General features: G+C 34.5%; 2 protein-coding genes across 2 annotated transcripts in view; one reads left to right on the plus strand and one right to left on the minus strand.

Moving 5' to 3' along the window:
• Positions 1-275: 275 nt before the first annotated feature.
• Positions 276-2,655, plus strand: LOC108768718 (TBC1 domain family member 14). Its single transcript, XM_018519258.1, has one exon. It carries the CDS (start codon positions 781-783, stop codon positions 2,653-2,655), a length of 1,875 nt encoding a protein of 624 aa, XP_018374760.1. The 5' UTR covers positions 276-780.
• Positions 2,656-17,868: 15,213 nt separating this feature from the next.
• Positions 17,869-27,492, minus strand: part of LOC108769688 (netrin-1) — a 202,793-nt gene continuing 193,169 nt past the window's right edge. The window contains exons 5-7 of the mRNA XM_018520809.1: positions 23,381-23,449; positions 20,295-20,505; positions 17,869-19,677 (exon numbers count right to left, since the gene is read on the minus strand). Coding sequence (XP_018376311.1) covers positions 19,533-19,677; positions 20,295-20,505; positions 23,381-23,449 — 425 coding nt within the window. The 3' untranslated portion in view covers positions 17,869-19,532. The remainder of the gene's footprint in view (positions 19,678-20,294; positions 20,506-23,380; positions 23,450-27,492) is intronic.

A 27,492-nucleotide genomic window follows, 5' to 3' on the forward strand; every position in this document is an offset into this window, starting at 1 on the left:
TTTATCAAACTTTGATTAATTTAACGGAAAAAATTTTTTTTAATATAATTTTTAATTATACAATTCGTCATCATTAATCTGATTTTTTGAAACGCTGATTAAGTTAATCAGAATTTGGTTGAAGTCAATATTCTACCAAAATATAAGTATATTGACTATAAATTTCATGGATGAATCACGTTATGCCTCTACATGTATAGCGGCCTTTAATGCGCAAGTAGCGGATTCACCGTGAAATTCGTCGTCAGTGCCCGTCTGTCACTTGCCAGTGTCGTGCATGCTAATCAACGATGGTGCACGTGAGTGCACGTAATTTTTCGATTTGAGCTCGTTGATTTAAAAAAATGTGATCCATCGCCGCTGAGCTTCTCGTTCTGGTCTTCTCTCCGATATTAGTTGCGTGTATTTTTAGACGCGACCGACTAGTCTCGTCTAGCAGACTAGCGACTTGATTACGATTTTACGAGGCGAGGCACTCAGCGTCGCGAGACCACATCGTGATACATACGATGCGCGCGTGACGAGTTTATCACTGTTTGTTCCTGTCGAAGTCATTTGAGATCGCCTGTTATCGACGTGTCGTCGGATTGAAGGATCGAAAGTGTCGAGGTGTCAAGGGTCGTTTTCCATGCCGACCCATTCCAAGTCCTTGACAATCGATTGGAAAGCATGCGTGTGCACGGATTCGTGAGCCTCGCTCGTCGAAGGACTCGGCGTGTGAACGGCTGTCCTCGACGATCGGAGGCGATCTGGATGCGCCGGCAAGGTTAGAAGGTTGCCATGAAGAGTCCTGTGACGTCCCAACGGCTGAACGGGACCAATGCGCATCCCGTCCCGTCGCCGAGCCTACAGACATCAGGAAGTGCCAAGTCCCGTCACAACAATGCTGTCAATAGCTTCCAGATGGTGAAGGTTACCGGACGCGAGTCTGGCTGCTATATCGCCAGCAACATCGCGCCGAAGGTTGGTAAGCAGCAGTTGGTGTCCTTGAACGGGGACACGGTACGCTGTGACAGCGTCAACGTCGACGAGGCACTGGCATGCGACGTGGCGCCTATACCAGCGGCAAAGACCAAGGCCCTGTGTGTACACATCAGAGAGAACAAATGGTATGACGCCGGTAATGTCGTCTCTGTCGGAGTAGCGGGAACCAGTCTGAATCATGCCCTGGAAAGCATGTCCTTGGCTTACAATCCTTCCACGAAGCAGCTATATTCGGTGGAGGAGACCAGGATGCCCAGCAATGCACAAATCGACTGTATTTCTCAATATCTAGAATCTCCATGTAACGGTAAGGAACAAACATCAAGTGTGAAACTTGACACGGACAAATATACGAAGCTCGAGAATGTCAGTGCAAACAGTAGTCCAAGAAATAGTTTGCCACGCTCATGTAGCAGCACAGTGTCTTCCCTTAGCGAGATATCACCTTCTGGTAGCTTTCTAGGATCTGATGAACAACACGTCGTAGAAAAAAGTGATAAGATACCCAAACGTTGGGGACTGAACACGCTTTTTACAAAGAATGTGTTTTCGTGGAAGAATAGAGGTTCTCAACATTCAACACCTACCGGTAGTCCATCAAGAAATATCGACAAGGTAGGCGGTAGTACAGCTTTAATTCAACAGCCGAGACCAGCAAATTTACCAGCTAAAAATGCACTGGAAGAGGAACGTCATCGTAAGCAATACAACGCTATTTTAGAAGCAGCAAGGAAGAGAGAATTGCGCGAAGAGAAAGAGCGTAAGCAACAACGGGAATATCAGTTAAAAGAAGAGAAGAGATTAGCCGAGGATTCCAACACGTGGAATGTACATGTTTTATCTAAATTTGAAAGCGTAAAGAATACAAAAAAAGTAAGGGAACTGTGGTGGCGTGGGTTGCCACCGAGTGTTCGTGGTAGGGTATGGAAATTAGCAATTTCGAATAATTTGAATGTAACACCGCACCTCTATAATCTTTGCTTAGACAGGGCAATGTCGAGCCCTAACAATGAGTCATTAGCCGCAATCAGATTAGACGTATCTCGTACCTTTCCTACCTTATGTGTCTTTCAAGAGGGTGGACCATTATTCGATAGCCTTCAGGGTATTTTGGCAGCGTATGCCGTATATAGACCGGATGTAGGCTACGTGCAAGGTATGAGTTTTGTGGGTGCTGTTTTATCATTAAACATGGAACCACCAGACGCCTTTGCTTGCTTCGCGAATCTGCTAAATTATCCTTGTCACAGAGCCGCCTTTACATTGGACCAAAAAAGAATGAATACTTACTATAAAGTATACTCCAGTGCTCTTGCGCATAAGCTGCCAAAAGTCTTTTCCCATTTTACCGTAGCTGGATTAAGCCCGGACTTGTATTTATTAGATTGGTTGTATACTATATATGCTAAAGCAATGCCTCTTGATGTCGCCTGTAGAATCTGGGATATCTTTCTCAGAGATGGAGACGAGTTCCTCTTCAGAACTGCGCTGGGAGTGTTGCACTTATACCAAGAAGAATTATTAAAAATGGATTTTGTACACGGCGCACAATTTCTTACTAGGTTACCGGAGAATCTACAAGCAGAATCCTTATTCAACAGTATTAGTCAAATGTCTACTACTGTTGGGACGACAACGTTCCAGCAAATGTTGGTTCAATATTCTTCGTAATTTAATATATCAAAAGGTATAGCAAAATTGAAATTTTCTTATTGTGATAACAAAATCTGAGTCTTTGTGCAAAAAATTTTATACATTATTTAATTAATATTATTTAAAATTGAAAATCTAATGACTTATCTGAAATTTTAGATATCATGATTCGTATTTATTTGAAAATATATATAATTTGTTATTAAATGTTTCAGAGATGCTATATATTAATATATATTGTCTCTGATCTTTTAGAAATAATATTTATTCGAATATTTCACAATTGACACAGAAAATAATGTAGAGATCAATTGCACAATAGATCAGAGAGATAATTTTCAGAAATTTGTGACAAAAATACATTGTTATGAATTTTTGGAAATTATATACAGGGTGAATCAGAGTCGTTGAATCAGCTTTTTACTCTATGAAAAAATTATCGACTTCACATATTATAATCCAATTAGGTATGCAGTCGATTATTTTCTCATAGGGTAAAAAGCTGGTTCAACGACTCTGATACACCTTGTATAAATGAATAAATTTGTTATGGAAATATTTTCCATGTAAATAATTGACTGTACTATTCAGTTGTAGATATGTTTTTTACAACGAATGAAATTGGAAAAGATGATCTGCAATATAAAACATTAATGCTCTATTAATAGATCTATACTCGTTTTACATTTTTTGTTTAGTATTGTTTGAAACGTGATTTTACATCTTGATAATATCTTGAAAATATTTTTTAAAAAGCAAAATAGAATATTATTAAACTACAATTTTTTAATTTGAATATATATTGTTTTTATTTTAGTTTTCGTTAATTTGTATTATAAATATTTATGACAATTTCTCATAAAATTTGTTATATTTAAACATCCGAAATATCAATCTTGCTTCACATAATACCAATGTGTATATTACTATATGCAATATTGCATTTCAGCTTTGAGATGTACTGATATTCTTTGTGTATCCTCTCAATTTTTACATTCTCTTCAAAACTGAAGGGAGATATACTCAAATACAACAATATTATTCAACAACACAGGTATTAATCTCATAAATATACATCACGAATATAGAATTAGCCGGAATTAAAATAAAGAGTCCCGCTGCATAATATTGACTTGCTATTTACAAATGGTGGACATGCTAACGATATTACGATAAATGCCCAACGATAAATACTAAACAGTTGAGATTACGTACAGGGAAATGTATTTCGTCCAAAATTTTAATTAATATTGATTTGTATAAAGAAGCGAAGTTAAATAGTGCAAACATATATATAATATATGATTAAATTACGAAATTTGTAAAGATCTTTTATAATTAAACAATTTTACGTATTTGCTAAAAATATTTATAATTTTTTGTCAAATTTTTCTCAAATATTACAATTTCGTATAGTTGGAGTTTTTTCCAATACAAATTAATGCGTGCTGCTTGCATTATTTCGCTTGGCTATTTTTAGTCTGGCAATCATGGATTAAATATTGAGTATGACATTATTGCAATGAAGCGTGTGATAAAATATTTATGATATACAATAAAAGTTTTACTATTTTACATTTAAAGGTTTTAAATTAATATTTAAGTAATTTTTTTTCTATCATGTATGTCACGGGGTGACAATTTATTTAGTTTCAAATAGCGAAATCTTATCACATGTCCCGTCTTTTGAGTGGCCTTCATAATGAAGATAAGATAAATTCGAGATTTTTAAGAAAACGTACGAACTATGCAATTATCGAACTTTATTGTCTAGGCCGTCTAGGGGAAGTAATCTCACAAATGTATTTTCATACAATGTAACTGCAATATGCTTATTGAATGTGCTTATTATATACCGCCCTGTTCAATACGAATGTGCGTAGAACGAAAAAAATTTTAGGTCTTACTATCTCAAATAGATGACATCATTAATTGACCATCTTGAGGTTGCTAACTCATGATATTTCAAAATAACAGTCACGAGAACATTATATTAGCTTCACATACAGCATAGCTTGAGAGCTTGAAAATTATACAAAAAAATATAGGACATCATTATCTAGCAATATAAAATTATATTCGAATATATATCTCTTTTATATAATATGGGTAAAAGTTTTAGAGCAGAATAATGACAGAGCTATAGAAGCATCTGTGCCGAAATACTAGTCGCTGAAATAAATATGACATAATTGTCGCGGCTCGTTAATTTCTCATTTATTTTTACGAGACGAGATTATCTACAGTATATTGCGACATTTTGGTTATATCTATGTGTTTATACCTGTGCGTTTTTACATAATATTATGCAATAATTTGCACGACCAGCGTAACGTGCAACAAATGGATGTGCTTCTCAATGATATATACATAATACATGTTTTATAGAAAATATGTGATTCTCAACGTATCAAGATACGTATACGAACATTTTGAGATAAGAGACATAAGTGAACTCACAAGTGTAATATATATCCTAGTTTTTAATCGACAATACTCTCATTCCATCCATTATTCCAAACTACTATTTAGCGTTCATGAACAATAACGAATAAGTTTATAAATGTACATAAAGAGAGCATAAATGGATAATACGTAATTAGAACACGATGAATTAAATTATTTCGAAACTTTTAATACAAAATTGTGTATCTACGTATATAAACTAATAATTACGTTCATGTATTTATTTGCGACAGATTTTTCCTCTCTTTTTGTAATGATCAGTCTTGTACGACAATTGATAATAATAGATATTAATAGTTTGATGCTCATAGATTATTAAAGTGAAGATTTTTTATTTAATTGACCATGCAATATGTTGACTTGAAATTATATTTTAATACTGATCCTTTTTGTTATCAAAGTAACTATACATTAAATGGCCAAAACATTTTAAAAGTGCTATTTAAATACATATATTTATGCACACTTCTCTTATTTCTTATATTGTTTTAGCTTTAACATACATAGGAGAGAAATTTTATAAACAAATCTTGCAAATTTTATTTAATGATTTTAATGTAGCAGGCATTAACTTTTATCTCTAATCAGTTCTTTCATTTTGTTAAATTAGTTTTGTTCGTGTCTGCGCTACATAACGTCACAATCAATTAAATTTCAGTAACTATATAAATCGCATCTGTGTATACCTTCTACCTTCGACATAACGTAATTACGTGAAATTGTCGACGATGATGTGCCAACCGTATCAAAGTTTTAAAAGAACTGTATAAGGGAAGATTTTACACGAAATGTCTCCGTGCTATAAGCACAACTCGATCATCAAGTTTTGTAATTATTAGCATCACGCTATGCGGTTGGCTGATATAGTTAATACAATATAGTTATCTAATTCATTTAGCGCTGGATGGTAATGTCATTGCGAAATATACAAACAAAATGCGACGTTTATGTCCAAAAATAACTATCTGTTGTACGATCAATGTGGAGTGCAAGGATGTTGAAATTTTGTTCATCTTATCGATTTAACGATTGCATTATAATTATGAATACGAGTTATTACACTAAAAATGTATGTATGTGTAATTGGATGTACACGTGACGTATGCTTGTATTATTAATTGCATTAGAATACTTATAGGTATATCTACGTTCTATTTGAGAATTCATAAGGAAAATATGTTTTAGATATACACTATTCTTGAATTTTCTGATTACAGTAATTGTATTAAGAAATTAAGCAATATGAAATTGTATTAGAAAAATGCAATTTACTGTCTTTAAATTCACAGAAAACGCTTTATTATAAATGATAGTATATTTAGTTATATTTATTTTTTTTAATATACTGGAACATATAATGTGTGTGTGTGTGTGTGTGTGTGTGTGTGTGTGTGTGTGTGTGTGTGTGTGTGTGTGAGAGAAAACGCTTTATTATAAATGATAGTATATTTAGTTATATTTATTTAATATACTGGAACATATAATATGTGTGTGTGTGTGTGTGTGTGTGTGTGTGTGTGTGTGCGTGTGTGTGTGTGTGGGTGGGTGGGTGTGTGTGTTTGTGTAGCAAAAAATATATTTAATCTTATAGATATACCTATGTGTATTCTGAATTTTTAAGTTTCCTCTACTTAAGGTCGAAAAGTTACGATGCCTAAAAGACATGATAAAATCGTGTAAATGCAAACGTTAAAAGTCTATGCACAAATAATCATGCATCATGCACTATGTGACACTTCTGTGTTCCTTGTCGTTAGTGCCTCGATAGAGGAACTCATTGTATATTTTATACGCGTTTTATCGTGTGTACATTTACCTTAAGTGCAATATTGTAACATATATTTTTTAAAGAATCGATCCCACGATATTTATTTTGTCAGATCTACCTAGATCAGTAAACATGTAAAGTATACATAGAGACGTTAGCAAATTAGAAGAAAAAAAAGAAAGAAAGGGAAAAGAAATCTTCATATTTTTTAATACGAAATTTGAAGGAACTGGTTTTCGCTAGAAAGGACGTGAGATCGTAAAGTAGCTAGTTTGCGTTATAAATTCCCAAAAATCCCATGGATATCCCGATAAAACGTGATGCACAGCCACGTCTCTGACGATGCTTTTTATTTAGAAGAGGCCTCACGGCACCGCGTGAGGACTGTTATGTACATAAGTACACGCTTGCTTCCTAATTTAATCGAAATGTAAGGATTAAACGATATCTACCGCAATAGTGTAATGACCATTTTTATATCATATAATGGACTGCGAACGAAATTGTAAGCGTATTAAATGCGCGTGTGAGAAACTTTGTAAATGATGCCGGCAACATATCTCTATGAATGACTTTTTTTTCCTATATGAATAAAATCTATGCTCTGTGACATCGAACTTCCGAGTTTTCTTTATTCATTCGTCAGAGATAAAAGCTGAGACCAAAGCCACTTTTGCTTCACAATATGTTACGTGTTGAATTTTAAAATTGTGATTGTTGTCATGTTATATTTCGCGCACGATACAATTATACAAATCAAATTTTTAATAAATTTTAATTATAAATTAATTTTTTAATGCTGCTTCGAAATTTTAATATTATTTCGTGTATCACAGAAAATATTTCATATATACATTAAATGATTTATTATATAAGTCACTATTTTTCAATCATTTCGTGTGCATTAAGATATTTCGAATTTAAATGATTGCTAATTGGCGCCAATGTCAATGGTATTCTTTGACAAACTTCATGTCGTTCCCTCAGAACGCGTCGCGCCGCGGTGATTGCAAGTCGCACTCGAATCGCTTCGTATTTTTCGCAATGATTGTCGGTCCGAAGTGAATCTCGTACGTGAGATGTTATCACAAATGTATCTCGTAAAATCAGACGTTCTCTGTAAGTCAAATATCATGCATGTATGTCTGTACAAGTCGCGATATCGGCGATTAGTTTTGCGTTGCTCGAATCGATCGGGATCGTTTTCTTGCCTTCTTGTCGATGAATATCGAAAGCGCGCATCGCTGCCAGGTATATGCATGTTACACATTTTTATTCTGTAATCATTATAGCTCTCTACGATTACATCTTGCATCATTCGCTATCTTGGTATTACCCATGTTAATTACTGAAATATTGCGAGCTTTACGTTGAATAATTAATAATAAGCCATTAATAATAAATTATCATATACCGTCAAAATGGCTTCATTTACAAAATGGACGTTTTCTGATAGCATTAAATTTTTATCATGGCTCGAAGTTATTTGATACTTAAAGTATTCAAGTTCTTAAAAATTATCCTACAACACAGTTTTCTGAGGAATGTCCTTAGGATGCAAATGTCCTCTGAACATCCCTTCGAGAATTGTTTCATGTGGATCGTGTGATTGTATTAATAAAAAAATCTAAAGATATTTGAAGAAAAAAAATTATCATTGATATAAACATATATGATATTATATTGATTATATTGATATTATTTTTTTATTTAGTTAATTTTTTAAATAATTATATTAGCTAATTATATTAATTGGTATCATAGTAATTATATTGGTCAAGAAATTTAAAGAAATTATTTAAACGAATAAATTGTATAATTCGGATTGAGTAATTTTATTATATAATCTTTTAAACATTACATTAATCTTTTCCGTTTGTATTGTAAAAAATAATGAAATTAAAAATTAAACAATTTATTAATACTTTCAAATTTTTAAGCTAATTACGACGATCGAGTATCTAGATGCGATGCGATCTAAAAAGTGATTCGCGCTGCAATGGAAGGCATTATCTGGCGTTTATTGCTCAGTGATTGGCAGTACTGTTTCAAGAGTCGCGTCTCGCTAGTCGCGAGACGCGATATCTCTCTCTAATACCGTCTAGTCACAGTCTGTCGAAGCGCGCCGCGGCGATTGTAGGATTGCTTTCGAACCGCTTCATATTTTTCGTAATTATCTTCGATTAAAAACAATTTCGCACTCGAGAAATCATATCGTGAATATCTTTGTCGAACGTTGTCACCAATATCTCTTTTGTCGCGCTCAAGTATCGCTCAGTACCGCCATTATTGCGATTTCAGTCCCCCAATTTTCCGTGCTCGAAATTGACCGAAATCTCTTCCGTGTCCGAAACGTATCGAAAGAGTAATATGCACACGATTGTGGACAGGTATGTATGTAATATTCTAGTCATAAAGTATTAAGAGCATCAAAAAGTGTGAACGAAATATCCGCGAAAAGCAAAGATAGATTTGGTAGATCGTGTCGGGGAATCTTAGGCCCTGCGCACAATGGAAGAAAAGGAATAAATATTAAGATTTCAGTCTATCAGAAAGCGTGTATTTCGATGTAATCAGTTTCTAATAGATTGAAATCTTAATACTCGTTCCAAATATTACTTCCATTGTGCGCCCCTTTGCCTTGTTGCGCGGGACGGCGCGATTTGAAAAATTCAGCTCCGTGCACTGACGCCCTCTCGGCGGCCGAACTAAGAAACGGCAAGCCGAGACTAGTATATGTAGGTAACGAAGGAATATACCTGTTGAAATACAGCGTATCTACAAAATAATTGAGTCAGAATAATTCTATAATACAATAATTGTTGTAAAATTAGTAGTGAGTTGTAGAATTAGATACTATTCACTTTGTTATTATTAAAATTTCATAAATTCATTTTCAAACAAACTTTGCCTGCATTAGAAAAGTAATGTATTTCACGACAAAAAATGTATTTAAAAAATGAATAATTGTATTACATACTAATTAAGTAAAGAAAAAATTTGTAGGAAATTAATCTCGGTAATAAAAAAAATTAATAATAAATTCTCAAATTTAAAGATTTATATACATGCTAATTGTCGGAATACAGTTTATACATATTTACGAAATAGTTAAGCTAGAATAATTGTATAATTATTGTAAAATCAATAGTGAATTGTAGGATTATAGATATTGCTCATTTTATCTTCGACATTATAATTTCATAAATTTGTTTTCAAACTGCATTAGAAACGTCAGAAAGGAATGCATCATTTTGTGAAAAAAGATATATTAAAAAATGAATAATTGTGTTACATATTAAATAAATGAAATTCTTCAGAAAATCAATTTCGGTTATTAAAATAATATTAATATAATAAATTGTCGACAATATTATATTATGTCGAGGGGACAGGCGCGGCAATTCTTACGGATTGCGTTTATTTCTCGTACAACTAATCACATTTATTACACCACAATACACGACGGTACACTTAATAATTTAATCGAGTCTAAGTAATAATCGGTACAGTAGCAATCGATTAATGCGGAGGTATAAATAGCATACTCTTACTGCGTAACATCGCGTACAACTCTACGATATATGTACTTGCCGTTCGTAAATTCCGAATAAAAGTCGCACCCCTCTCGGCGACGATTCTCGGGAGGGAGAAACTCGTAATACACTTTTTAGCCGTGATAGAGTTATTTTGTTACATCGAATTACGTACAGGGGCGTGGATAAGTTGCCCGTTAAACATTATATACCATGTCATATCTGCACGCCACAGTCAGGGATTAAAGTTATCGAACTAATCGGCTAATCCGTGTGAAATCGAGCCCGTGTTGTAATATTGATTTTTCTCTCTCTTCTTCTATTATCGCAATTTAATTAATAGTTGGCGATCTACCGCATATACATGATATAAATTAATAAAATACCAAGTAAAGAGAAAATTACGTTGTATTTATTTTTTTTAACTTTCTATCTACTGAGAAAAAAAAACAGCTACAGATTATTTTTGGCGAATTTCTAAAATCGAAATTTTAATAAAATGAAATAATTTTTTAATTAAAAAATTTTAAATATACGTACATATATACGTAATTATTTTATTCTTGGAAAAAAAAATCATTTTGCATCATAAAATATGTATCAGGACTTCATAAAAAATTGAAAACGTGAGACTCGGCGATGTAAAAACGCCTGAAATATATTTTATCTTTCGACGTTAATTAAACTTTCAAATTAAAATTATTTATTTATTTTAATATTTAATTTGTGTATAAACGTAGTCTCATATAGATTTAATAATCTTGAGTACATTAAAATTAATAACAAAATATATATTACATTTTTTTAATGGTTTATAAATATTTTTTAGTTACATTATTTGAAAGATTCTATATGTCATGTCAAAGAGTGATGTTAAAAATCATGTCGATGAATATATTCGAAATAGATGCTTAATTTATCGAGAAACATTCAGTAACATTGAATATTCAATCCTCAAGAGATTGAATATTCGATCGAAGTGCCTTCGCACTTGAAAGTGCCTTCGGGTGCGCGATGGAATTCGAGTGGCGAGTTTATTGACTCTGAATTCTTCTCGCGAGTTCGTTTTGCTTTTCTTTTAATTCCTTCAACGATAAGCTGAAAATTGATTCCCTTCCTTACAAATGCGATAATAAATGATTTTATTCATGCGATAAATCTGCATGTCTAATCTATTGGTTCCGATCGCACGCGAAAAGTCCTCTTTAATCCTTGACTGCACGTATTATTCGCGAATAGATGATATATAGTCTTTTAATATCTTAATCTAAAGCTATCTTAAGTTGGTACATTTTATACATGTAATTATAGCGTAGGTAGTGGAGACGACAGATCTCATTTCGAGTTAAATAGAAGTACTAGATCGATTAGTATATAAACAGATGCAACTTACAGAAAAAATTACATATAAAATTTAATTTAAATTTTAAGAAATAAATTTCCATCTTGCGAAAATTCAAATCCAAATCTAATAAATCATTAAAAAACTCGAGAATACATAAAATATAGTTATTAGTGAGTTGCAACACATATTTGTGGAAAGATAAAAATTTGATATAATATTTATTTATTAAATACAATAATGAAAATGTGTCTCTTTTTTTATTTTTTGTGAAAAGGAACGTATAATCCCACGATTCTGAGAGTTTTTGTTTAAAACAATTTTATTATATTAACTTTATCCGTAATAAAAGATATTAATAAGTACATAAAAAATTTATATATTTGTTAAACAATAAGGAACAATTTTTAATATTTTTGTTTTGTTCCTTTTATGAATAAGTAGTAGGATTTAACATAATTCTCGAGTTTTTATTAAAATTATGTAATCATTTTATAAGTGAGAACAGGTTTATGGTTCAATTCAACTTGAAATAATCGCAAGTCTGTGTTGTAAGAATCTCGGTGCGAAACTCGGAATGCGAAGATTCAATCGCCACGATCTTTGATTTCAGGGTGTATCGTTTTGTAACGTGAAGATCGATCGAGGATCGAGATCGATCGTCTCCATAGTACGTGATATTATTGGCTCGCGGTCGCAACGACGTGAACGTCCGTCGTTCATCTGTGACGTTATCGATCGCCCGTCAGAATCGTTTCCACCGACATCACGTTCAACCATCGTTAAAATCGTAAGTACATACATACATTGTCAACTACGGCACACACGAAAGAGCATATGACTGTTTTCTCCTCGTTCAAGAACAAGGGCGATTACTGATTTATTTCTCGCGGGATTTTCTTCCGGTAAAGAAACGCTCGCATGATTAGCGCGACTATAGTTTAAATATGATTTGGTATTTAATATATGTTTATAAATCTGTTGACGCGCGAAAAGCGCACATTCAAATAATTTTTTCATATTTTTATATATGACGTGAAGCATTTTTTTCTTTCTTTGTAGTTTTCTTCATTTCGATGTGCAAACCGCAACATTTACAATTAAAATAGAATAAAATTGCTCTGAATGTGGTATTTCAGATATTTTGCTAAATAGATTTTTTAAATTATATAATTTTTTAATTAATCTGTGTATTGCTTAAAAAGTTTTTTTTAAATATACAAATGCATGAATAATTTTTGATTGTTAACAATTGAAAAGAAAAGATTTGTCGTGTCATGTGTTGTATAGACGTAGAGATGTAGGAGTTACAGTCTTATTAATTACACGAAGACTCGACACATTACAATTAGTATGTAACTGAATATGTAGATATTATCGTCACGCTAATCCGATACGAGTGTCGATGATTGGTTCCTCCTCAAACGCGACACGTGCACTTTGCATTTCTCCTTCATTCTAATTTTCTTGCATTGTTATTCATTCGTCGTGTTAGAAGGAAAATGGTTTATATCGATCGTACAATGAGTACTGGAAGAGGAGAATGCATTCGGCGCAATTTAGGAACTTGGCTCGAAACGCGATGTATAAAGGATGACTTACTCGAACATTATCGCGTATAACAAGAGTGCTTTCCAGCAAGAGACAGTGTGGCACAGTGAATTATTACAACCTTGCTGTTTGCCAATGTTAAACAAAGAGAAATGATCACTGTATTACACTGTGTCTCTTGCTGGAAAGCACAAAAAATGTTTATATTACTTATTTTGTAGCGATTTTCACATGCAATTTTCCATCGTGTCGCATTTTTTTTTTAATATCGTAGCGCTGTAACTATTATAAGTATGACATCGTAGCAACAATCATATATAATAGTTTGCATTTTGGTTATCATGATTCAATACACTTTGTAGCGTAGATAGAGGAACGATTTTATTATAACGACGTTATTATAAAATTGAGTGGCATATAAATTACGCCCCTATTCCCTTCGGAGGATCAAATTAGTCTCGAAAATTTTTCTTATTGCACCACAAAGCACGTGGTTACAAATATATAAACGTTTCTACAGATTATCTTATTACCGTTAAATAATGCGCTTGTGCCGTTTCATCTTCGCGAATCCTCTTATTGTACGGTCGCGAAAAAGACTTAACTCTGGAAGAATAGCCTTCTTGCGTACTGGTGTTGATACCAGGAGTTCGGAAAGGATCAGGTGGGACGTAACAGGTGGGCTTCTTAATCGCAGCTGAGTCATCGATTATACCGAATAACACGTGATAATTCTCAAACAATTCTCACACTGATCTTTATTGTGCATGATCTTTATCAATATTTCATACCATACTGCATCAAACCGTACTTACATCGACGAAGTATACATCTTTTATGCTATAAAGATCAGCGATTTTTTCACGATCGACGATTAACCGAACGACGCCGCCGTCGTCGTCGCCGCCTGAAATCCGCGACGCGAACGATCCGGGAGAGTGTCATCATTGATCGAAACATTTACAATTAAAATAGAATAAAATTGCTCTGAATGTGGTATTTCAGATATTTTGCTAAATAGATTTTTTAAATTATATAATTTTTTAATTAATCTGTGTATTGCTTAAAAAGTTTTTTTTAAATATACAAATGCATGAATAATTTTTGATTGTTAACAATTGAAAAGAAAAGATTTGTCGTGTCATGTGTTGTATAGACGTAGAGATGTAGGAGTTACAGTCTTATTAATTACACGAAGACTCGACACATTACAATTAGTATGTAACTGAATATGTAGATATTATCGTCACGCTAATCCGATACGAGTGTCGATGATTGGTTCCTCCTCAAACGCGACACGTGCACTTTGCATTTCTCCTTCATTCTAATTTTCTTGCATTGTTATTCATTCGTCGTGTTAGAAGGAAAATGGTTTATATCGATCGTACAATGAGTACTGGAAGAGGAGAATGCATTCGGCGCAATTTAGGAACTTGGCTCGAAACGCGATGTATAAAGGATGACTTACTCGAACATTATCGCGTATAACAAGAGTGCTTTCCAGCAAGAGACAGTGTGGCACAGTGAATTATTACAACCTTGCTGTTTGCCAATGTTAAACAAAGAGAAATGATCACTGTATTACACTGTGTCTCTTGCTGGAAAGCACAAAAAATGTTTATATTACTTATTTTGTAGCGATTTTCACATGCAATTTTCCATCGTGTCGCATTTTTTTTTTAATATCGTAGCGCTGTAACTATTATAAGTATGACATCGTAGCAACAATCATATATAATAGTTTGCATTTTGGTTATCATGATTCAATACACTTTGTAGCGTAGATAGAGGAACGATTTTATTATAACGACGTTATTATAAAATTGAGTGGCATATAAATTACGCCCCTATTCCCTTCGGAGGATCAAATTAGTCTCGAAAATTTTTCTTATTGCACCACAAAGCACGTGGTTACAAATATATAAACGTTTCTACAGATTATCTTATTACCGTTAAATAATGCGCTTGTGCCGTTTCATCTTCGCGAATCCTCTTATTGTACGGTCGCGAAAAAGACTTAACTCTGGAAGAATAGCCTTCTTGCGTACTGGTGTTGATACCAGGAGTTCGGAAAGGATCAGGTGGGACGTAACAGGTGGGCTTCTTAATCGCAGCTGAGTCATCGATTATACCGAATAACACGTGATAATTCTCAAACAATTCTCACACTGATCTTTATTGTGCATGATCTTTATCAATATTTCATACCATACTGCATCAAACCGTACTTACATCGACGAAGTATACCACTTTTATGCTATAAAGATCAGCGATTTTTTCACGATCGACGATTAACCGAACGACGCCGCCGTCGTCGTCGCCGCCTGAAATCCGCGACGCGAACGATCCGGGAGAGTGTCATCATTGATCGATAAACCCGCGACTCACGTCGCGACACGTGTCAGTATGCTTAGCCTCTACTGTGTTTCTCTCCTCTTTCTCCACTACGTAATATAATATACCAGCTAGAAAAGGATCTTAATAATTTATATAGAAAATGTACAAGAAAATCTACATTCAACGAACGCGTGATATTTCTATATGAGTATGGTACGACGCGCGATGATCGAGCAGGCGAAGAATAAATAAATTAAAACAGAAGTCGCGAGAGAGGGGGGGGAAGCCCGGGGACGAGTTTTGTGCCATTTGTGATCGAGTGATCCGCCGTGTCGTAAAAAATAAAAAATAAAAAAAACGACGGGCAATGCAACAGTTGAACTCTTAATTTATTTCTACCTTATACAGAACTTTGAGACAAGAGTTGAAGAAGACATTTATCCACTTCGTTGAATGAATCATTTAACGAAGACGCTTGCTGTTCGGTTTCTCGTCATGCCTGCTCAGTCGATTTGCGAAACGCATAGCCCTGTACACGTCACTTTCGATTAAACACGACGTGCGTATCCGTCAGTCGGTGCGAATGCCACACGTTCCAATTTTAGATGAGCGCATCTTGCTCCCGTTGGAAGAAGCGTTTAAACCGAGCAAAACGGATGCTCGTTGACGATTTAAATTCGTACGCCTCGGATTCCTAATAGCCGTCCTTAGAACTGAATGCGTCAGGGTCGATTTATTTCACGAAGATAAACCGACGTCTTCGTTGTAGGTACAAGATATGCCTCGCGATGTGCTTCAACATGATTGCCCAATTCAAACAAATCAACATATCTAAACCCTTCAAATGTCGTTGATAAATCGAATTTGCAGAGTGGTATTCGCGCTTTTGCATTGATATGTAAACACAAATCGTAGATAATGTTTGCGTGTGGAAGCTTGGTAAAGAGTCAAATAAAACAATAGAGGATTCAAACTGTTTGAAGATCTTTCGTCTTAGCAAACGTTTACTCAGCAATACTAAAACGCGGTCATTATCTTTGTCGAGAGAACGCTGTTGAGAGAGATTGATGAAGGTATATAGATCGTGCTAACTTTTTACTGGTGAATTTTTTAAAGAATCTGTTGATCGTTTTTTGAAAAAATATTTAAAAAATTAATAAGTTATGTATGTAATAAATTATATAAGTAATCAATAATTATCGATTTCTCGAAAATTATTGAAAAAAGTGCAAAGAGAGGAATAATAGAAATTTATTTATTTTTAAATTTCAAGTGAACTTTTATAAATTAGTTGCCCAGATATTTAATATTATGTTGGAAATTTATAATAAATAATCTTTTTCAATAGTGATTTTTTTGATAAAGAATTTCGACATTTCTTTTTGCTAAAGGAAAATTTTCAAAACGATCAAAGGGAAACGAAGCATGATTTTATATGGTGATGTTTTACACCGAATAAACGATCAGAGTCACAATAACTTTCTAGCAGGGCGATAAAAACGATAACGCTTCTCAGATTCCGATGTGTGATATATCCATAATGATAATATACAATGGTTAAATATATTTTATACCTGAACGTATCTTCGCTTATCTACTTGCTTCGCGTTCATTTTCGTTTCTCTTTTTGCCTCTCTCGTGGTTTCATTGGATTCTCGCGCTGTTTCCCTCTCACGCCCACTTTCTCCGAGTGCACCGGCTCTCAAGACACAAGGCGGCCGCGAATAAATCAGATTTGAAATGGCTAGACGTGGTACATGTACGTACGCATTTTGCGCTTGTCTACTCGAGACCAGCCTTTTAGTACCGACGGCAATACGAGCCCTCTAGTGCTGGACGCGGTTGAATCATGCTTCCGTAGCAGGTGTGCCGCGGTTTTCTCAGGAATTAAGTCGAAGCGTACATATTATCACATGTACCTTCACCTCGCTATTTCTACTCCGCGACGTTGAAAGATACTGCGATGCATAATTTGCGGTCATTGTGTAATTTTATTATAGCAAGATTATTCTTCATATTATATTATGCATTATTTCAAACAGTTTTTGAAAACTGGATTAAATAATTAAATAAAATAATAATAAAATAATAGTTAGTTATAAATTATAAAAACTATATGTTTGCGATTTGTCTTTGAAGAAGTAAAATTAGAATAATAAAATTGAGACGGATTTAGAAAAGGGCCACATTCAACAGACATTCTATGTTCCGAGAAATTACAATTTTTCCCTATATCTCACAATTGCGCCAAATTATTAATGTAAAAAAATCAAAAGCATGAATTGAACTTTTCTTCAAACGGTAGTTTTTTGTGTGCTCCCTTTTTCAAGCTTCACTTCAATTTTTGCTCATAAGCAAAATAAAAAGGGATGAACAAGATTAAAGACATCGTACATCAGTATGCGATTTTCGAAATTGATTTCGCTTTGCCGAATCTATTAAGCTTTAATGATAGTACCTTCTATAATATAGATGCATTAACGCTCAGTTCGTACATAACACGCTCGCATCACATCGTGCACAATCTGTACACGTCCATGTTTTGTATATAGCAAATTGATGTTGATGAAAATGAATTACCATCGAACCGTCGGAGAAACGTTTTGAAAGAGCTCGATTATTTTATATGTTATAGAGATATTAATATCACGTTCTCTCGCAATTCACGTTGAATATTGTTGCACGCAACTTAATTAAAACCATCAATTTCTATTGATCACGACAGTGACTGCGCTACGAGGATTATGATGCGGAAGCGAATATCTTTTATTTAAATCTGGTTCGGCTATAGTATTAACGGTACAGAAATGACGACCTATTCGGATGATTATTCGCCATTGAATAACGGGGGTACCGCCAGAAACCACCATATACCGGCGACGATTTGCGGTATTTCAGAGTAATTGAATCTGTCGCGTAAATTCGACCCGACATTTATCTCGCGACATTTCTCACGGACACGCGATTTATCGGGTGCGAACGGGTACGATGGCGAGCCTTCAAAGATTCATGCCGTTCAATAAATCGCTTGTCACGGAGAAATGTCGCGCAACAAATGTCAAGAGTGAATCGACATCGAGGAATGCGCTTGCTCTACAGAGACGTTGGGTACTCGACCGAACAGCAAATTGTCATATTAGAATGGAAAACTAATTTGCATTTGATTCAAAGGATATGTGCTTGGCGAAAGTCAGGGCAAAACTGAAGAGTTCTTTTAATTGAAATAAATATTAGAAAGAAATTTCATAAATATATATACGTGTGATTGATTGATAATACAGATATAGAGATCATCTGAAATTTTAATGATTATTCATCAGTGTATATTTCGAACGATCGATCATTCCTGTGGATCGTTTCAGGATTATATCTCGCAACGAGATGGTTGCCTTTGCACGCAATCTTTCTACAAATATGCATTGCTCGCGTTACTTCGCGGGGCGGACGCACTCGTCATGGAAAAATCGCTGCTCCCCCTTTCGTCTTCCTTCCTCGTATCTTGCTTTCGACATAAGATCGTCGATGAATACCGCGCGCAAAACAAAATCGGCACCCCGATACTGGTATTCGCGGTCGGGAAATCAAGATATGCAGGTTCCTACGAACACGGTTAGGAGGGGATTGACTTCTCTCTTTTCCTCTCTGTTTCTCTCTCCTTCTTTCTTCTTTCTCTCTCTTTCTGTCACTCTCTTTCTTTTTCTCTTTCTCTTTCTCTCTCTCATTCTTACATACACAAACGCACGCATACATGCACCCACTTCCTCTTTCTCTCTCTCTCTCTCTGTCTCTCTCTCTTTCTCTTTCTCTTTCTCTCTCGTTCTTTCACTCACACTCTTATTCTTTTTCTCTCTTCATCTTGCTTTCTATCTCTTCCTCTCCGCGACGTACGAGCATCTCAATGGCACGATCTCGCCCTTCGTTGAAAACGACGCATTCGACGGTGCCATTCGTCGCGCCACTCGATGACGATCGACCTCTGTGTCACTGTGAGTCCACCTTGACCACCGCCGTCACTCTCTTGGCCAAGGATCAAGTAAGATCTGTGAATATAACAAAATTGTGTGAGTAGTCTCAATCGTTGTCCAGTTGTCAGCTGTTGCCGACTACCATAATTTCTGACAGGCAGTCTATGGTCGTTACAATTTGTTTACATATTATCAGAGCTGTCCCATTAGAAACCTTGATCATTTGATTGATCTCTAAATGAAGACAAGTAGAAAATTAAATGGCTACGAGATATAAAGAACACAAAAAATTAGGAGCTTTATTATAGTTTTAATGTCTGTTGAATGTGCATTGTCCAAACAATAACGAGATTAATTAATAATAATAGTAATAAAATAATAATATTTGTGATTCACAAGAAGCAAATTTAGATTTACAAGAATTTAGAATTTTATAAAAATCTATTCCATTCTATTTTTATTTTTAAAGGAATTTTGTGTGTGTATCTGGAAAAATATATCTGTAAAAATTTGCTTAAAAAATCTACAGTATTATTTAAATTTGTCCACATATAAATGTAGTAGACACTTTTTTTACTTTTTTGAAGATGGGCAATTTAAAGTTATTAAATTTTTAATGATATAAGTATTCATACAAAAATGGAAGAATTTCGAATCAACATTCAATTCTTTGATGAAGCAATAATACTTACTTATTAGGCTTGATTTTCGGGCATCTGCAAGCCAGATCAGCTGAATGAACATAAAGGGACACGTCGCCACGTCGAATCCTCGAGTTAGGATTTTTCTTGTAGATAAAGTCAACGTTTAGAGTGAATCGGATCCAGGATGTACCTGATACGCTTGTGCCGGCCTGCGAGCTATCGCTTTTCTTGTGTCTGTCCGTTATTCTGCCCAGAATAGCTGCGTTGAAAAAGAACATATTGAGCATTACATTTCAAGCATACGGATAGTAATGTTACCAAGTTATAATATATAATTGAAGTAGAATATCTGGAGCAAGGATATATATATATATATATATATATATATAATCGAAAATTCCATTTTGAGAAGAACATATTGAAACCCTTATTGTATTTTATAGAATATAGAATTTCATAGTATTTTATGGAGACAATGATGACTTCGTTCGACAATAGCTGAAGTTACTTCTTTTTTCTCCGAGTATTTTACAAGATGAAAGAAAAGATTTTTTAATACATCATTTTTAAAATAAAATTTATCTTTTTATTAAAAAATTTTATAGAATAAAACTTTAAATAAATGTAACTTCATAATTCTAAATAATTTCATAAAACTTAAAAAAAAATGTAATTAGAGAATTGATGTTTTACGTTGTAATTAAAATGTATTGGACGTAATAGTGTTTAACATAGACCTATGTGTTCCTTTCGTTCAAAGGATGTCCAGGTCCTTTCAACCTCTGTCGAGACTATAGAATTGAATGGGAGGCGGCCGGCACGGCGGCTGGGCACAACTCTTTTCTTTTCTTTCTCTCCTGTTACGACTTACCATCGATCCTCTCGTCCTCAGGACAGGGATACTATTAGCCTTTCGCCAAGGACTAGGGTCATGCCCCTGCGAAACGATTTAGCGTTGAGTTGCATTCGATCGAACCATTCATTACTCGACGTCGGCGTTACGAGTTTATACGCCGTCGTGCTTGACCCCGGAGTTTGCTATTCGAATCACGGGGCCGCGTTATTCTTGACATCGTAGTCTGGAGATTTTACATCTCTCGTGGGGGAGAATAACAGAATATATTTTTGAAATGGAAATGTGTATTTTCTTTGCTTCGTATATAGCAATTTCGCGAATTCTAAAACTGACTTTGTTGAGTTATTACATCCTTAATACCCTAAATTGATCTCTTGTTGAGAAAACGCAATTAATAGACGAAAAAAATGTGAAATGCAAAATTATTGAATATTTACATGAAAAATTATATATTTGTGCAATTTTTGTTTTTATTCTACAACCAATTTCTGTTGTTATTCTAAAAATGTTTATTCTTATTAAGAAAAAAGTTTTCAATGGATAAAACTAAAAAAACATTTTATATATGATATTTGTAGATAAAAATTATTTTTTACTTTATTGATGTTTTCATGAAATATTTCTTTCTTCCTCTATTCTTTCATTTTCATCAAGTCAAGTTTTTCTTGTATTGCAATTTTATCTTTGATGATTTGTTATAATGTTTAAAATCATTGTAAAATCATTGTAGAAGCTTCTTATGACATCTCTTTGCGTATTCCTCGCTCTGAGCGAAAAACACGTGGAGGCACGTGCACGAGGCGTCGCTTTCCGATCGGTTTCGCTTTTGCGACAAGACTATAGGATGACGGTCGTTTTAGCCGCTATTCTAAGTCAGAGACAGCTAAGTGCAGACCTGTTGAAGATTTATCTGCGCTGAATCAAATGAGCGGACAGGAAAGGAAGCAGGGAGCAACGAAGCCGCTCTGCTCGGCCAAACCCGCGCCGGACCACGGCTCAAAGGCATACCATTCTATTATTGAAAGCCCCGGCACCGTTAAAACGCGAGTCTTTCATTTTTGAACGAGTTGTTATATAGATACACCACCGCGAGAAGAGAGCGCAATTGCGACCGTACGCAAACAACGCTATCCTTTCTTTCTCCTCAATGACGGATTTAGCCAACTCCGAGCCCCAAGTATTATAAACCGATGTGAAATTTTAAAATTTTCATCAAGAAATAACGAAATTTAAGATATTAATTTTTCATATTTATTATAAAGAACAACAGATGCAGAATATAAAGCAATTAGTGTAATTATAGAAAAAATTGGAAATTAGAAAATAGGAAAGATTCTTTTTAAAAGTGATTTTTAAAATTATTTTCTATTTTATAAATATCTATTTTGGTTTCGTTTAATATAATTTTTCTTAAACTTCTTTTGTTAACCTTTTTATGCAAATGCAGGGCTTTCTAAAGCGAAATCCGTTACTGCCTCTTCTCTTACTGTCTCCCTGTTTCTCTCCCTTCGGGTCCCTCTCCCTGTACGTACATTTATGTTCGACTTTTTCGAGGACTTTCGAGAGAGAGAACGGCACTCTGGCATAAATCGTTGTTTTACATGCGTCCTCCACACATTATTGGGGCGGGCACACATCTATTCCCGATAAAAGCCGAAACAATTCCGGTGGCTTTGTATCGCGCAATGTTTTTCCACATCGGCCAGCCAGGATTGTCTACATCACTACGTTTATTGTCGTTTTCGAGCGCTGTCATTTAACTTGTCAGTGTGATATTGGATTAGAAGTTTTGTATTACTTGTCTATTGCAAAAATAACGGGGTCATGTAATATTGGATAATAATTCTTCATTTTTATACATTTTGAAGCTTTCGATTGTTTGATCCTTTAATGAAAATTGAATATTTCTCTCTATATCTTCTAGTGCTTAAAACATTTATCAAAATATTTATTATTAATGATTAAGAAATTACAAGAAAATATATAGTTTATTTTAAGAAATTCGTCATAACATAAAGATGTTGCGTGATAGTTTTAAGTATGAGTGTAGATAGATATATCCCTTTACTTTAGAATGGGTCGTTTTATTTTTAGAAATGTGATAGTTGATGTATATGTATAAGAACGACTTAATTATAGAATCTCGTGGTGGCAGGAGGCGGGACGTTTGTCGCGTTGTTTGGGTTTCTACAGTTTGGGTTCCATTATATCAGAGGGGTGAGTGCAATTACCTACACAGTTCTTTGTTCACAGCGTTGTTTGATTCGGGAACACTTACCGTAGTCTCTTTTGCAGTACTTGTTGAGATTTAGCCTCTTCGTGCTGGCGCGACACTTTCCGCACTGATCTGCAATAAAACAAAGTGAAAAATGAATTACGCGGCTTTCAGTGGCTTAATCAATTTATGGCTGCGCGGATTAATTCCCATGGGCGTAGCGTTGGCGAACGCATTGTTAGTAAAGTATTCTTTAAATTGTGCGTAGAATAGAGTTCGATCGGATCGAGCAATTGTCTTAATTGATCCTTGTGTAGATGTTATCAAAATGGCGAATCACTATTATTACAGTAATCGTGGTATGCCTGACATGATTAACCACATTAAGGCCTCACATAACGAAACCATATTAAGCTCTCTCACATATTTGTGCTATTTATTCACGATTAACACCGTTATTATTATGGATTTTAATATATGAATCAAATTACATTGAAACGATGTGCATTATGAAAGCCTTATCTCTTTATTAAAATTATCAAAAATAACTATTGTTTCGCATCTAATTTTACACTCCTCGGGAATGTAAATAGAGCAAGACCATAAAATATTTTGAAAAGATTAATTGGATTACCTATCGCAGTTTGCAATGATTCAAATTAGAAATACAATATTTAAGCAAAATAGTCTGCAAACTCAATTTATTAATAATATAATAAATTAAGTTTGCAGACTATTTTGCTTTTGAAGCTATTGTGATTTATACTTTAATAAAATTATATCTTTGACTTATTTTCAAGTAAATTTTATTTAAAAAATTGTAAATTAAATAATGATTAATGCTAATTAAAGTTATAGGTATTTAATGTTGAAAATTGCAAGTTTAAACAAGCATTTTTTTTTCGGTATTTTTAACAAATTACTTTCATATAAAAAATTCACAAAAGATACTTCGCTACCTTTGGTATGTATAATAATAGTCTATACACATAGGCACGTAGATCTGGTGTTAGTGGAGACGACAAATGAGTATCGTGACGTCACAGACGGGGAGCCTTCGACCTCGTGTCGCGTACACATTGTAGGCACTTGGATTACTTCAGCTCGTCTCGTCTGGTCTCGTCTCGCACTTGACACGACCCATTATCATCCACCAGCGAATCCATCCATCTATTATCTAGCCGCGACTATCCATCCATTATATCCCATACGGTCAACGCATCTCGCAGCCGTTCAATTAATTCCCCGAACAATATGTTATAGTCTCAACCAAGGCCAAGAGAGGTGAAAGTCGGTAATGTGATTAGGACGAGACAAACTTTAGAACACTTGTTATAGAAGTTGAAGGAAGTAAGGTTTAGATTATCTTTTAGAAATCAAGGAATGACTTGAAAAAAATTCAAAAAGCAGATGATATCAAGAAATAACGAAAAATAAGAATTTTTACGTATTTCATGAATTATAAATATATGTAGTATACGATGAATATATTACATTTTTATCTCATTGTTTCAATCATTGTCCACGCATAATATGACATATTAATATATATTAAGTCTTCCACAGATATTATTTAAACGAATTAAACGTTACAATATAATTATAATTAATTTGGGACTTTAAAATTTGAACGAAACAAGATGTGGAATAAAGTTAATTTCAGTAGTATCTCTTAAGAGAAGACAAGGTAAATTTAGGTAAATTTTCCAAAGCCGGACGTATTTGGACAGACAGAAAAGGAGGACGTGCCCAGAACGTACCATAACTTTAAATTTGATTTATTTGGCTATCGATTTTACTTCATGTTCTCTTTAAATTACGGCAGGGGTCCGATCAGTTTTGAGTACAGGTAGGCAGATGCAAATCGACGTCAAATGCCAGCCGCATGGGGCTAACTGTTGAATTAGCGTGAGCTGCCCACCTGGTGCTGATTCGCGATACCACGCTGATGTTCATTCGTTCGTACGTACGTCGAGACGTTTGCCGGATCACACACGTGTCGGGGATTGAAAGCGCGTGATTGATCGGTCGGCCGGGCGATCGAGAATTGCCCGCGAGATCTTCCGACTGTTGCGTTGATTTATCGGCAACGACGTGCTTGGATTTCATAACACGACGGAGATGGTAGTCGACGAAGAAGTTTTCTTGTATTGGAACTGAATCTATTGCGCATGTCCTACATGAGTCACAAACATCAGTGACATTCTTGACTTACGAATTAATAATACAAATATTAAATTGAAAATAAAATCATATTCGTTATTATTATGGAGTCACTTGGTGGCTTTTTACAGCCATCTTTGAATCAAATCGATAACTGCCGAAAAGATTGTTGTACATACACACAGAAAATATCATTCAACTGCTAAAAAAAGTGATTACTCAGATTTTTTTTCTTTTATGTAACAGTTATGTTTAACAAAGAATATTTTCTTGTTAAAAATCTCAAAATTTACTTATTACAAATTTTAAAAAAATTTAGTATCATGTACTCAAAACAAAGAATTTATTCTTTCTTGAAGTATAGATATAAAATTTTACCAAAAAAGCGATTTTATGTAATAAATTGTTTTAATTTAATAATTTTGATTGAAGTATTAAATTTGGATTCAGAATTTATTTTAAATAAATTTAATGCTTGTAATGAACTTATAATAGATTTGCGGGTTGATAGATTTGGTTACACCAATTGATCTGTTGCTTAGCATAAGTTATTAAATTATGATTTTGTATCTAGGTAAACTTTTCTATAACAGTTTACCCAGTGTTTGCATCGGCATACATTAAGTACAACCGATGGAATTCGCTATTATATTTGTTTACACATTGCGAAACATCAGTTCGTAAGAGTAAACGACATCGAGCAGGAAATTGGCGAAAGAAAAATATACGATATCAGATGAAATATTTAAAGTCACCGAATAGACAGCAAAAAAATATTTGTTTTCCGATACGCGAGAGCAACTGATTCTCTCACATGCATGGTATTTTACGACTTCAAACATCGTGCATCCGGTTCGCGAAAATGGACGACGTACGGCAAAAAAATAAGGTAAAAACGTACTACGGGAAAAGAACACTTTTCAAACGGGGATAACATACGCGCGAGTGTCGACATTGTCATCTCGCATTCCGCTCGCGTTTGGAGTACGGCATCAGTGAACGACCGCTGCATCTTTTCTTATTTTTACAGTAATCCGTTTAAATCAATAATATCAATAATATCAATAATAATCTCTTCGTTTTAATGTTCTTTACCCACATTACGAATATAAAATAATTCTCTCCTGACGCAAAGCTGATATATTTGAAACATTAAATCTTGTACTACATGTACTTGCGTAAAGGAGTAATATTTTATCTCGAGAGATATTCAGTTATTTAATAAGATTCTCAGCTGGTTATTCACTGAACGGGACAACTCGCATACATCGATACTCTTTCTCGTTCGCGTGTCGTTTATCGAAGTATATCGCGAAGTGGCCGCGAGAAGCATACTTGATAAACGCGAGAGCACGAGAGAGACTTTGCTTTCACGGGCGAGTTGAGAGAGATGAGAGATTTGAGATCTTTGACCCTGGGAGTGTCGAACTTTTTACTGGACTATTATCCTAGACTCCTGTAATATACGCCGAATAGCTAAGCTGGTGAGATATGAGTGAGGAAACATCACTACGTGCAATACAAAAAGCGGAGTCTTTATGAACTATGAGATATCCGCATGCCTTCTGTATGTGAGATTTTCCTCGACACATTTTGAACGTCGTAATCTTTTTTTGTATCGCTAACCTGATTTAACAAGCTTCGATCTCTCTTAATGAAACAAGGATCGAATCGAGGATAGAATTGAGTGGATTTTATAAACAAAATGCACTTCATGTTTGAGAAGCAGAAGAGATCATATGTTCGTATAGTTTTATTTTATCCTAAAGTATTTTACGTGGATAATGAAACTCTGCGTTATTTTACATCTAATTAAAAATTTACGGGTTGCAATAAAATTTATCCTCGTGTATTTTCGTGTATTCTCTTCATGAAATAAGATCTAGCATTTGAATCTTTTTACTTCTCAAGTGTAGATTTACGCTAATCGCGCGTGTCACACATTACTTCGATCGTGTGTAAAAGCGGTCAGTACGATCGATCCCGTAATCATGGTTAAACGCCTTCGAAGA

The sequence above is a fragment of the Trachymyrmex cornetzi genome, unplaced genomic scaffold (assembly GCF_001594075.2).
Source record: "Trachymyrmex cornetzi isolate Tcor2-1 unplaced genomic scaffold, Tcor1.1 scaffold122, whole genome shotgun sequence".
NCBI classification, from domain to species: domain Eukaryota; kingdom Metazoa; phylum Arthropoda; class Insecta; order Hymenoptera; family Formicidae; genus Trachymyrmex; species Trachymyrmex cornetzi.

Coding starts and splice junctions, on each gene's coding strand:
- LOC108768718 (XM_018519258.1), top strand. CDS start 781: ATGAAGAGTCCTGTGACGTCCCAACGGCTGAACGGGACCAATGCGCAT.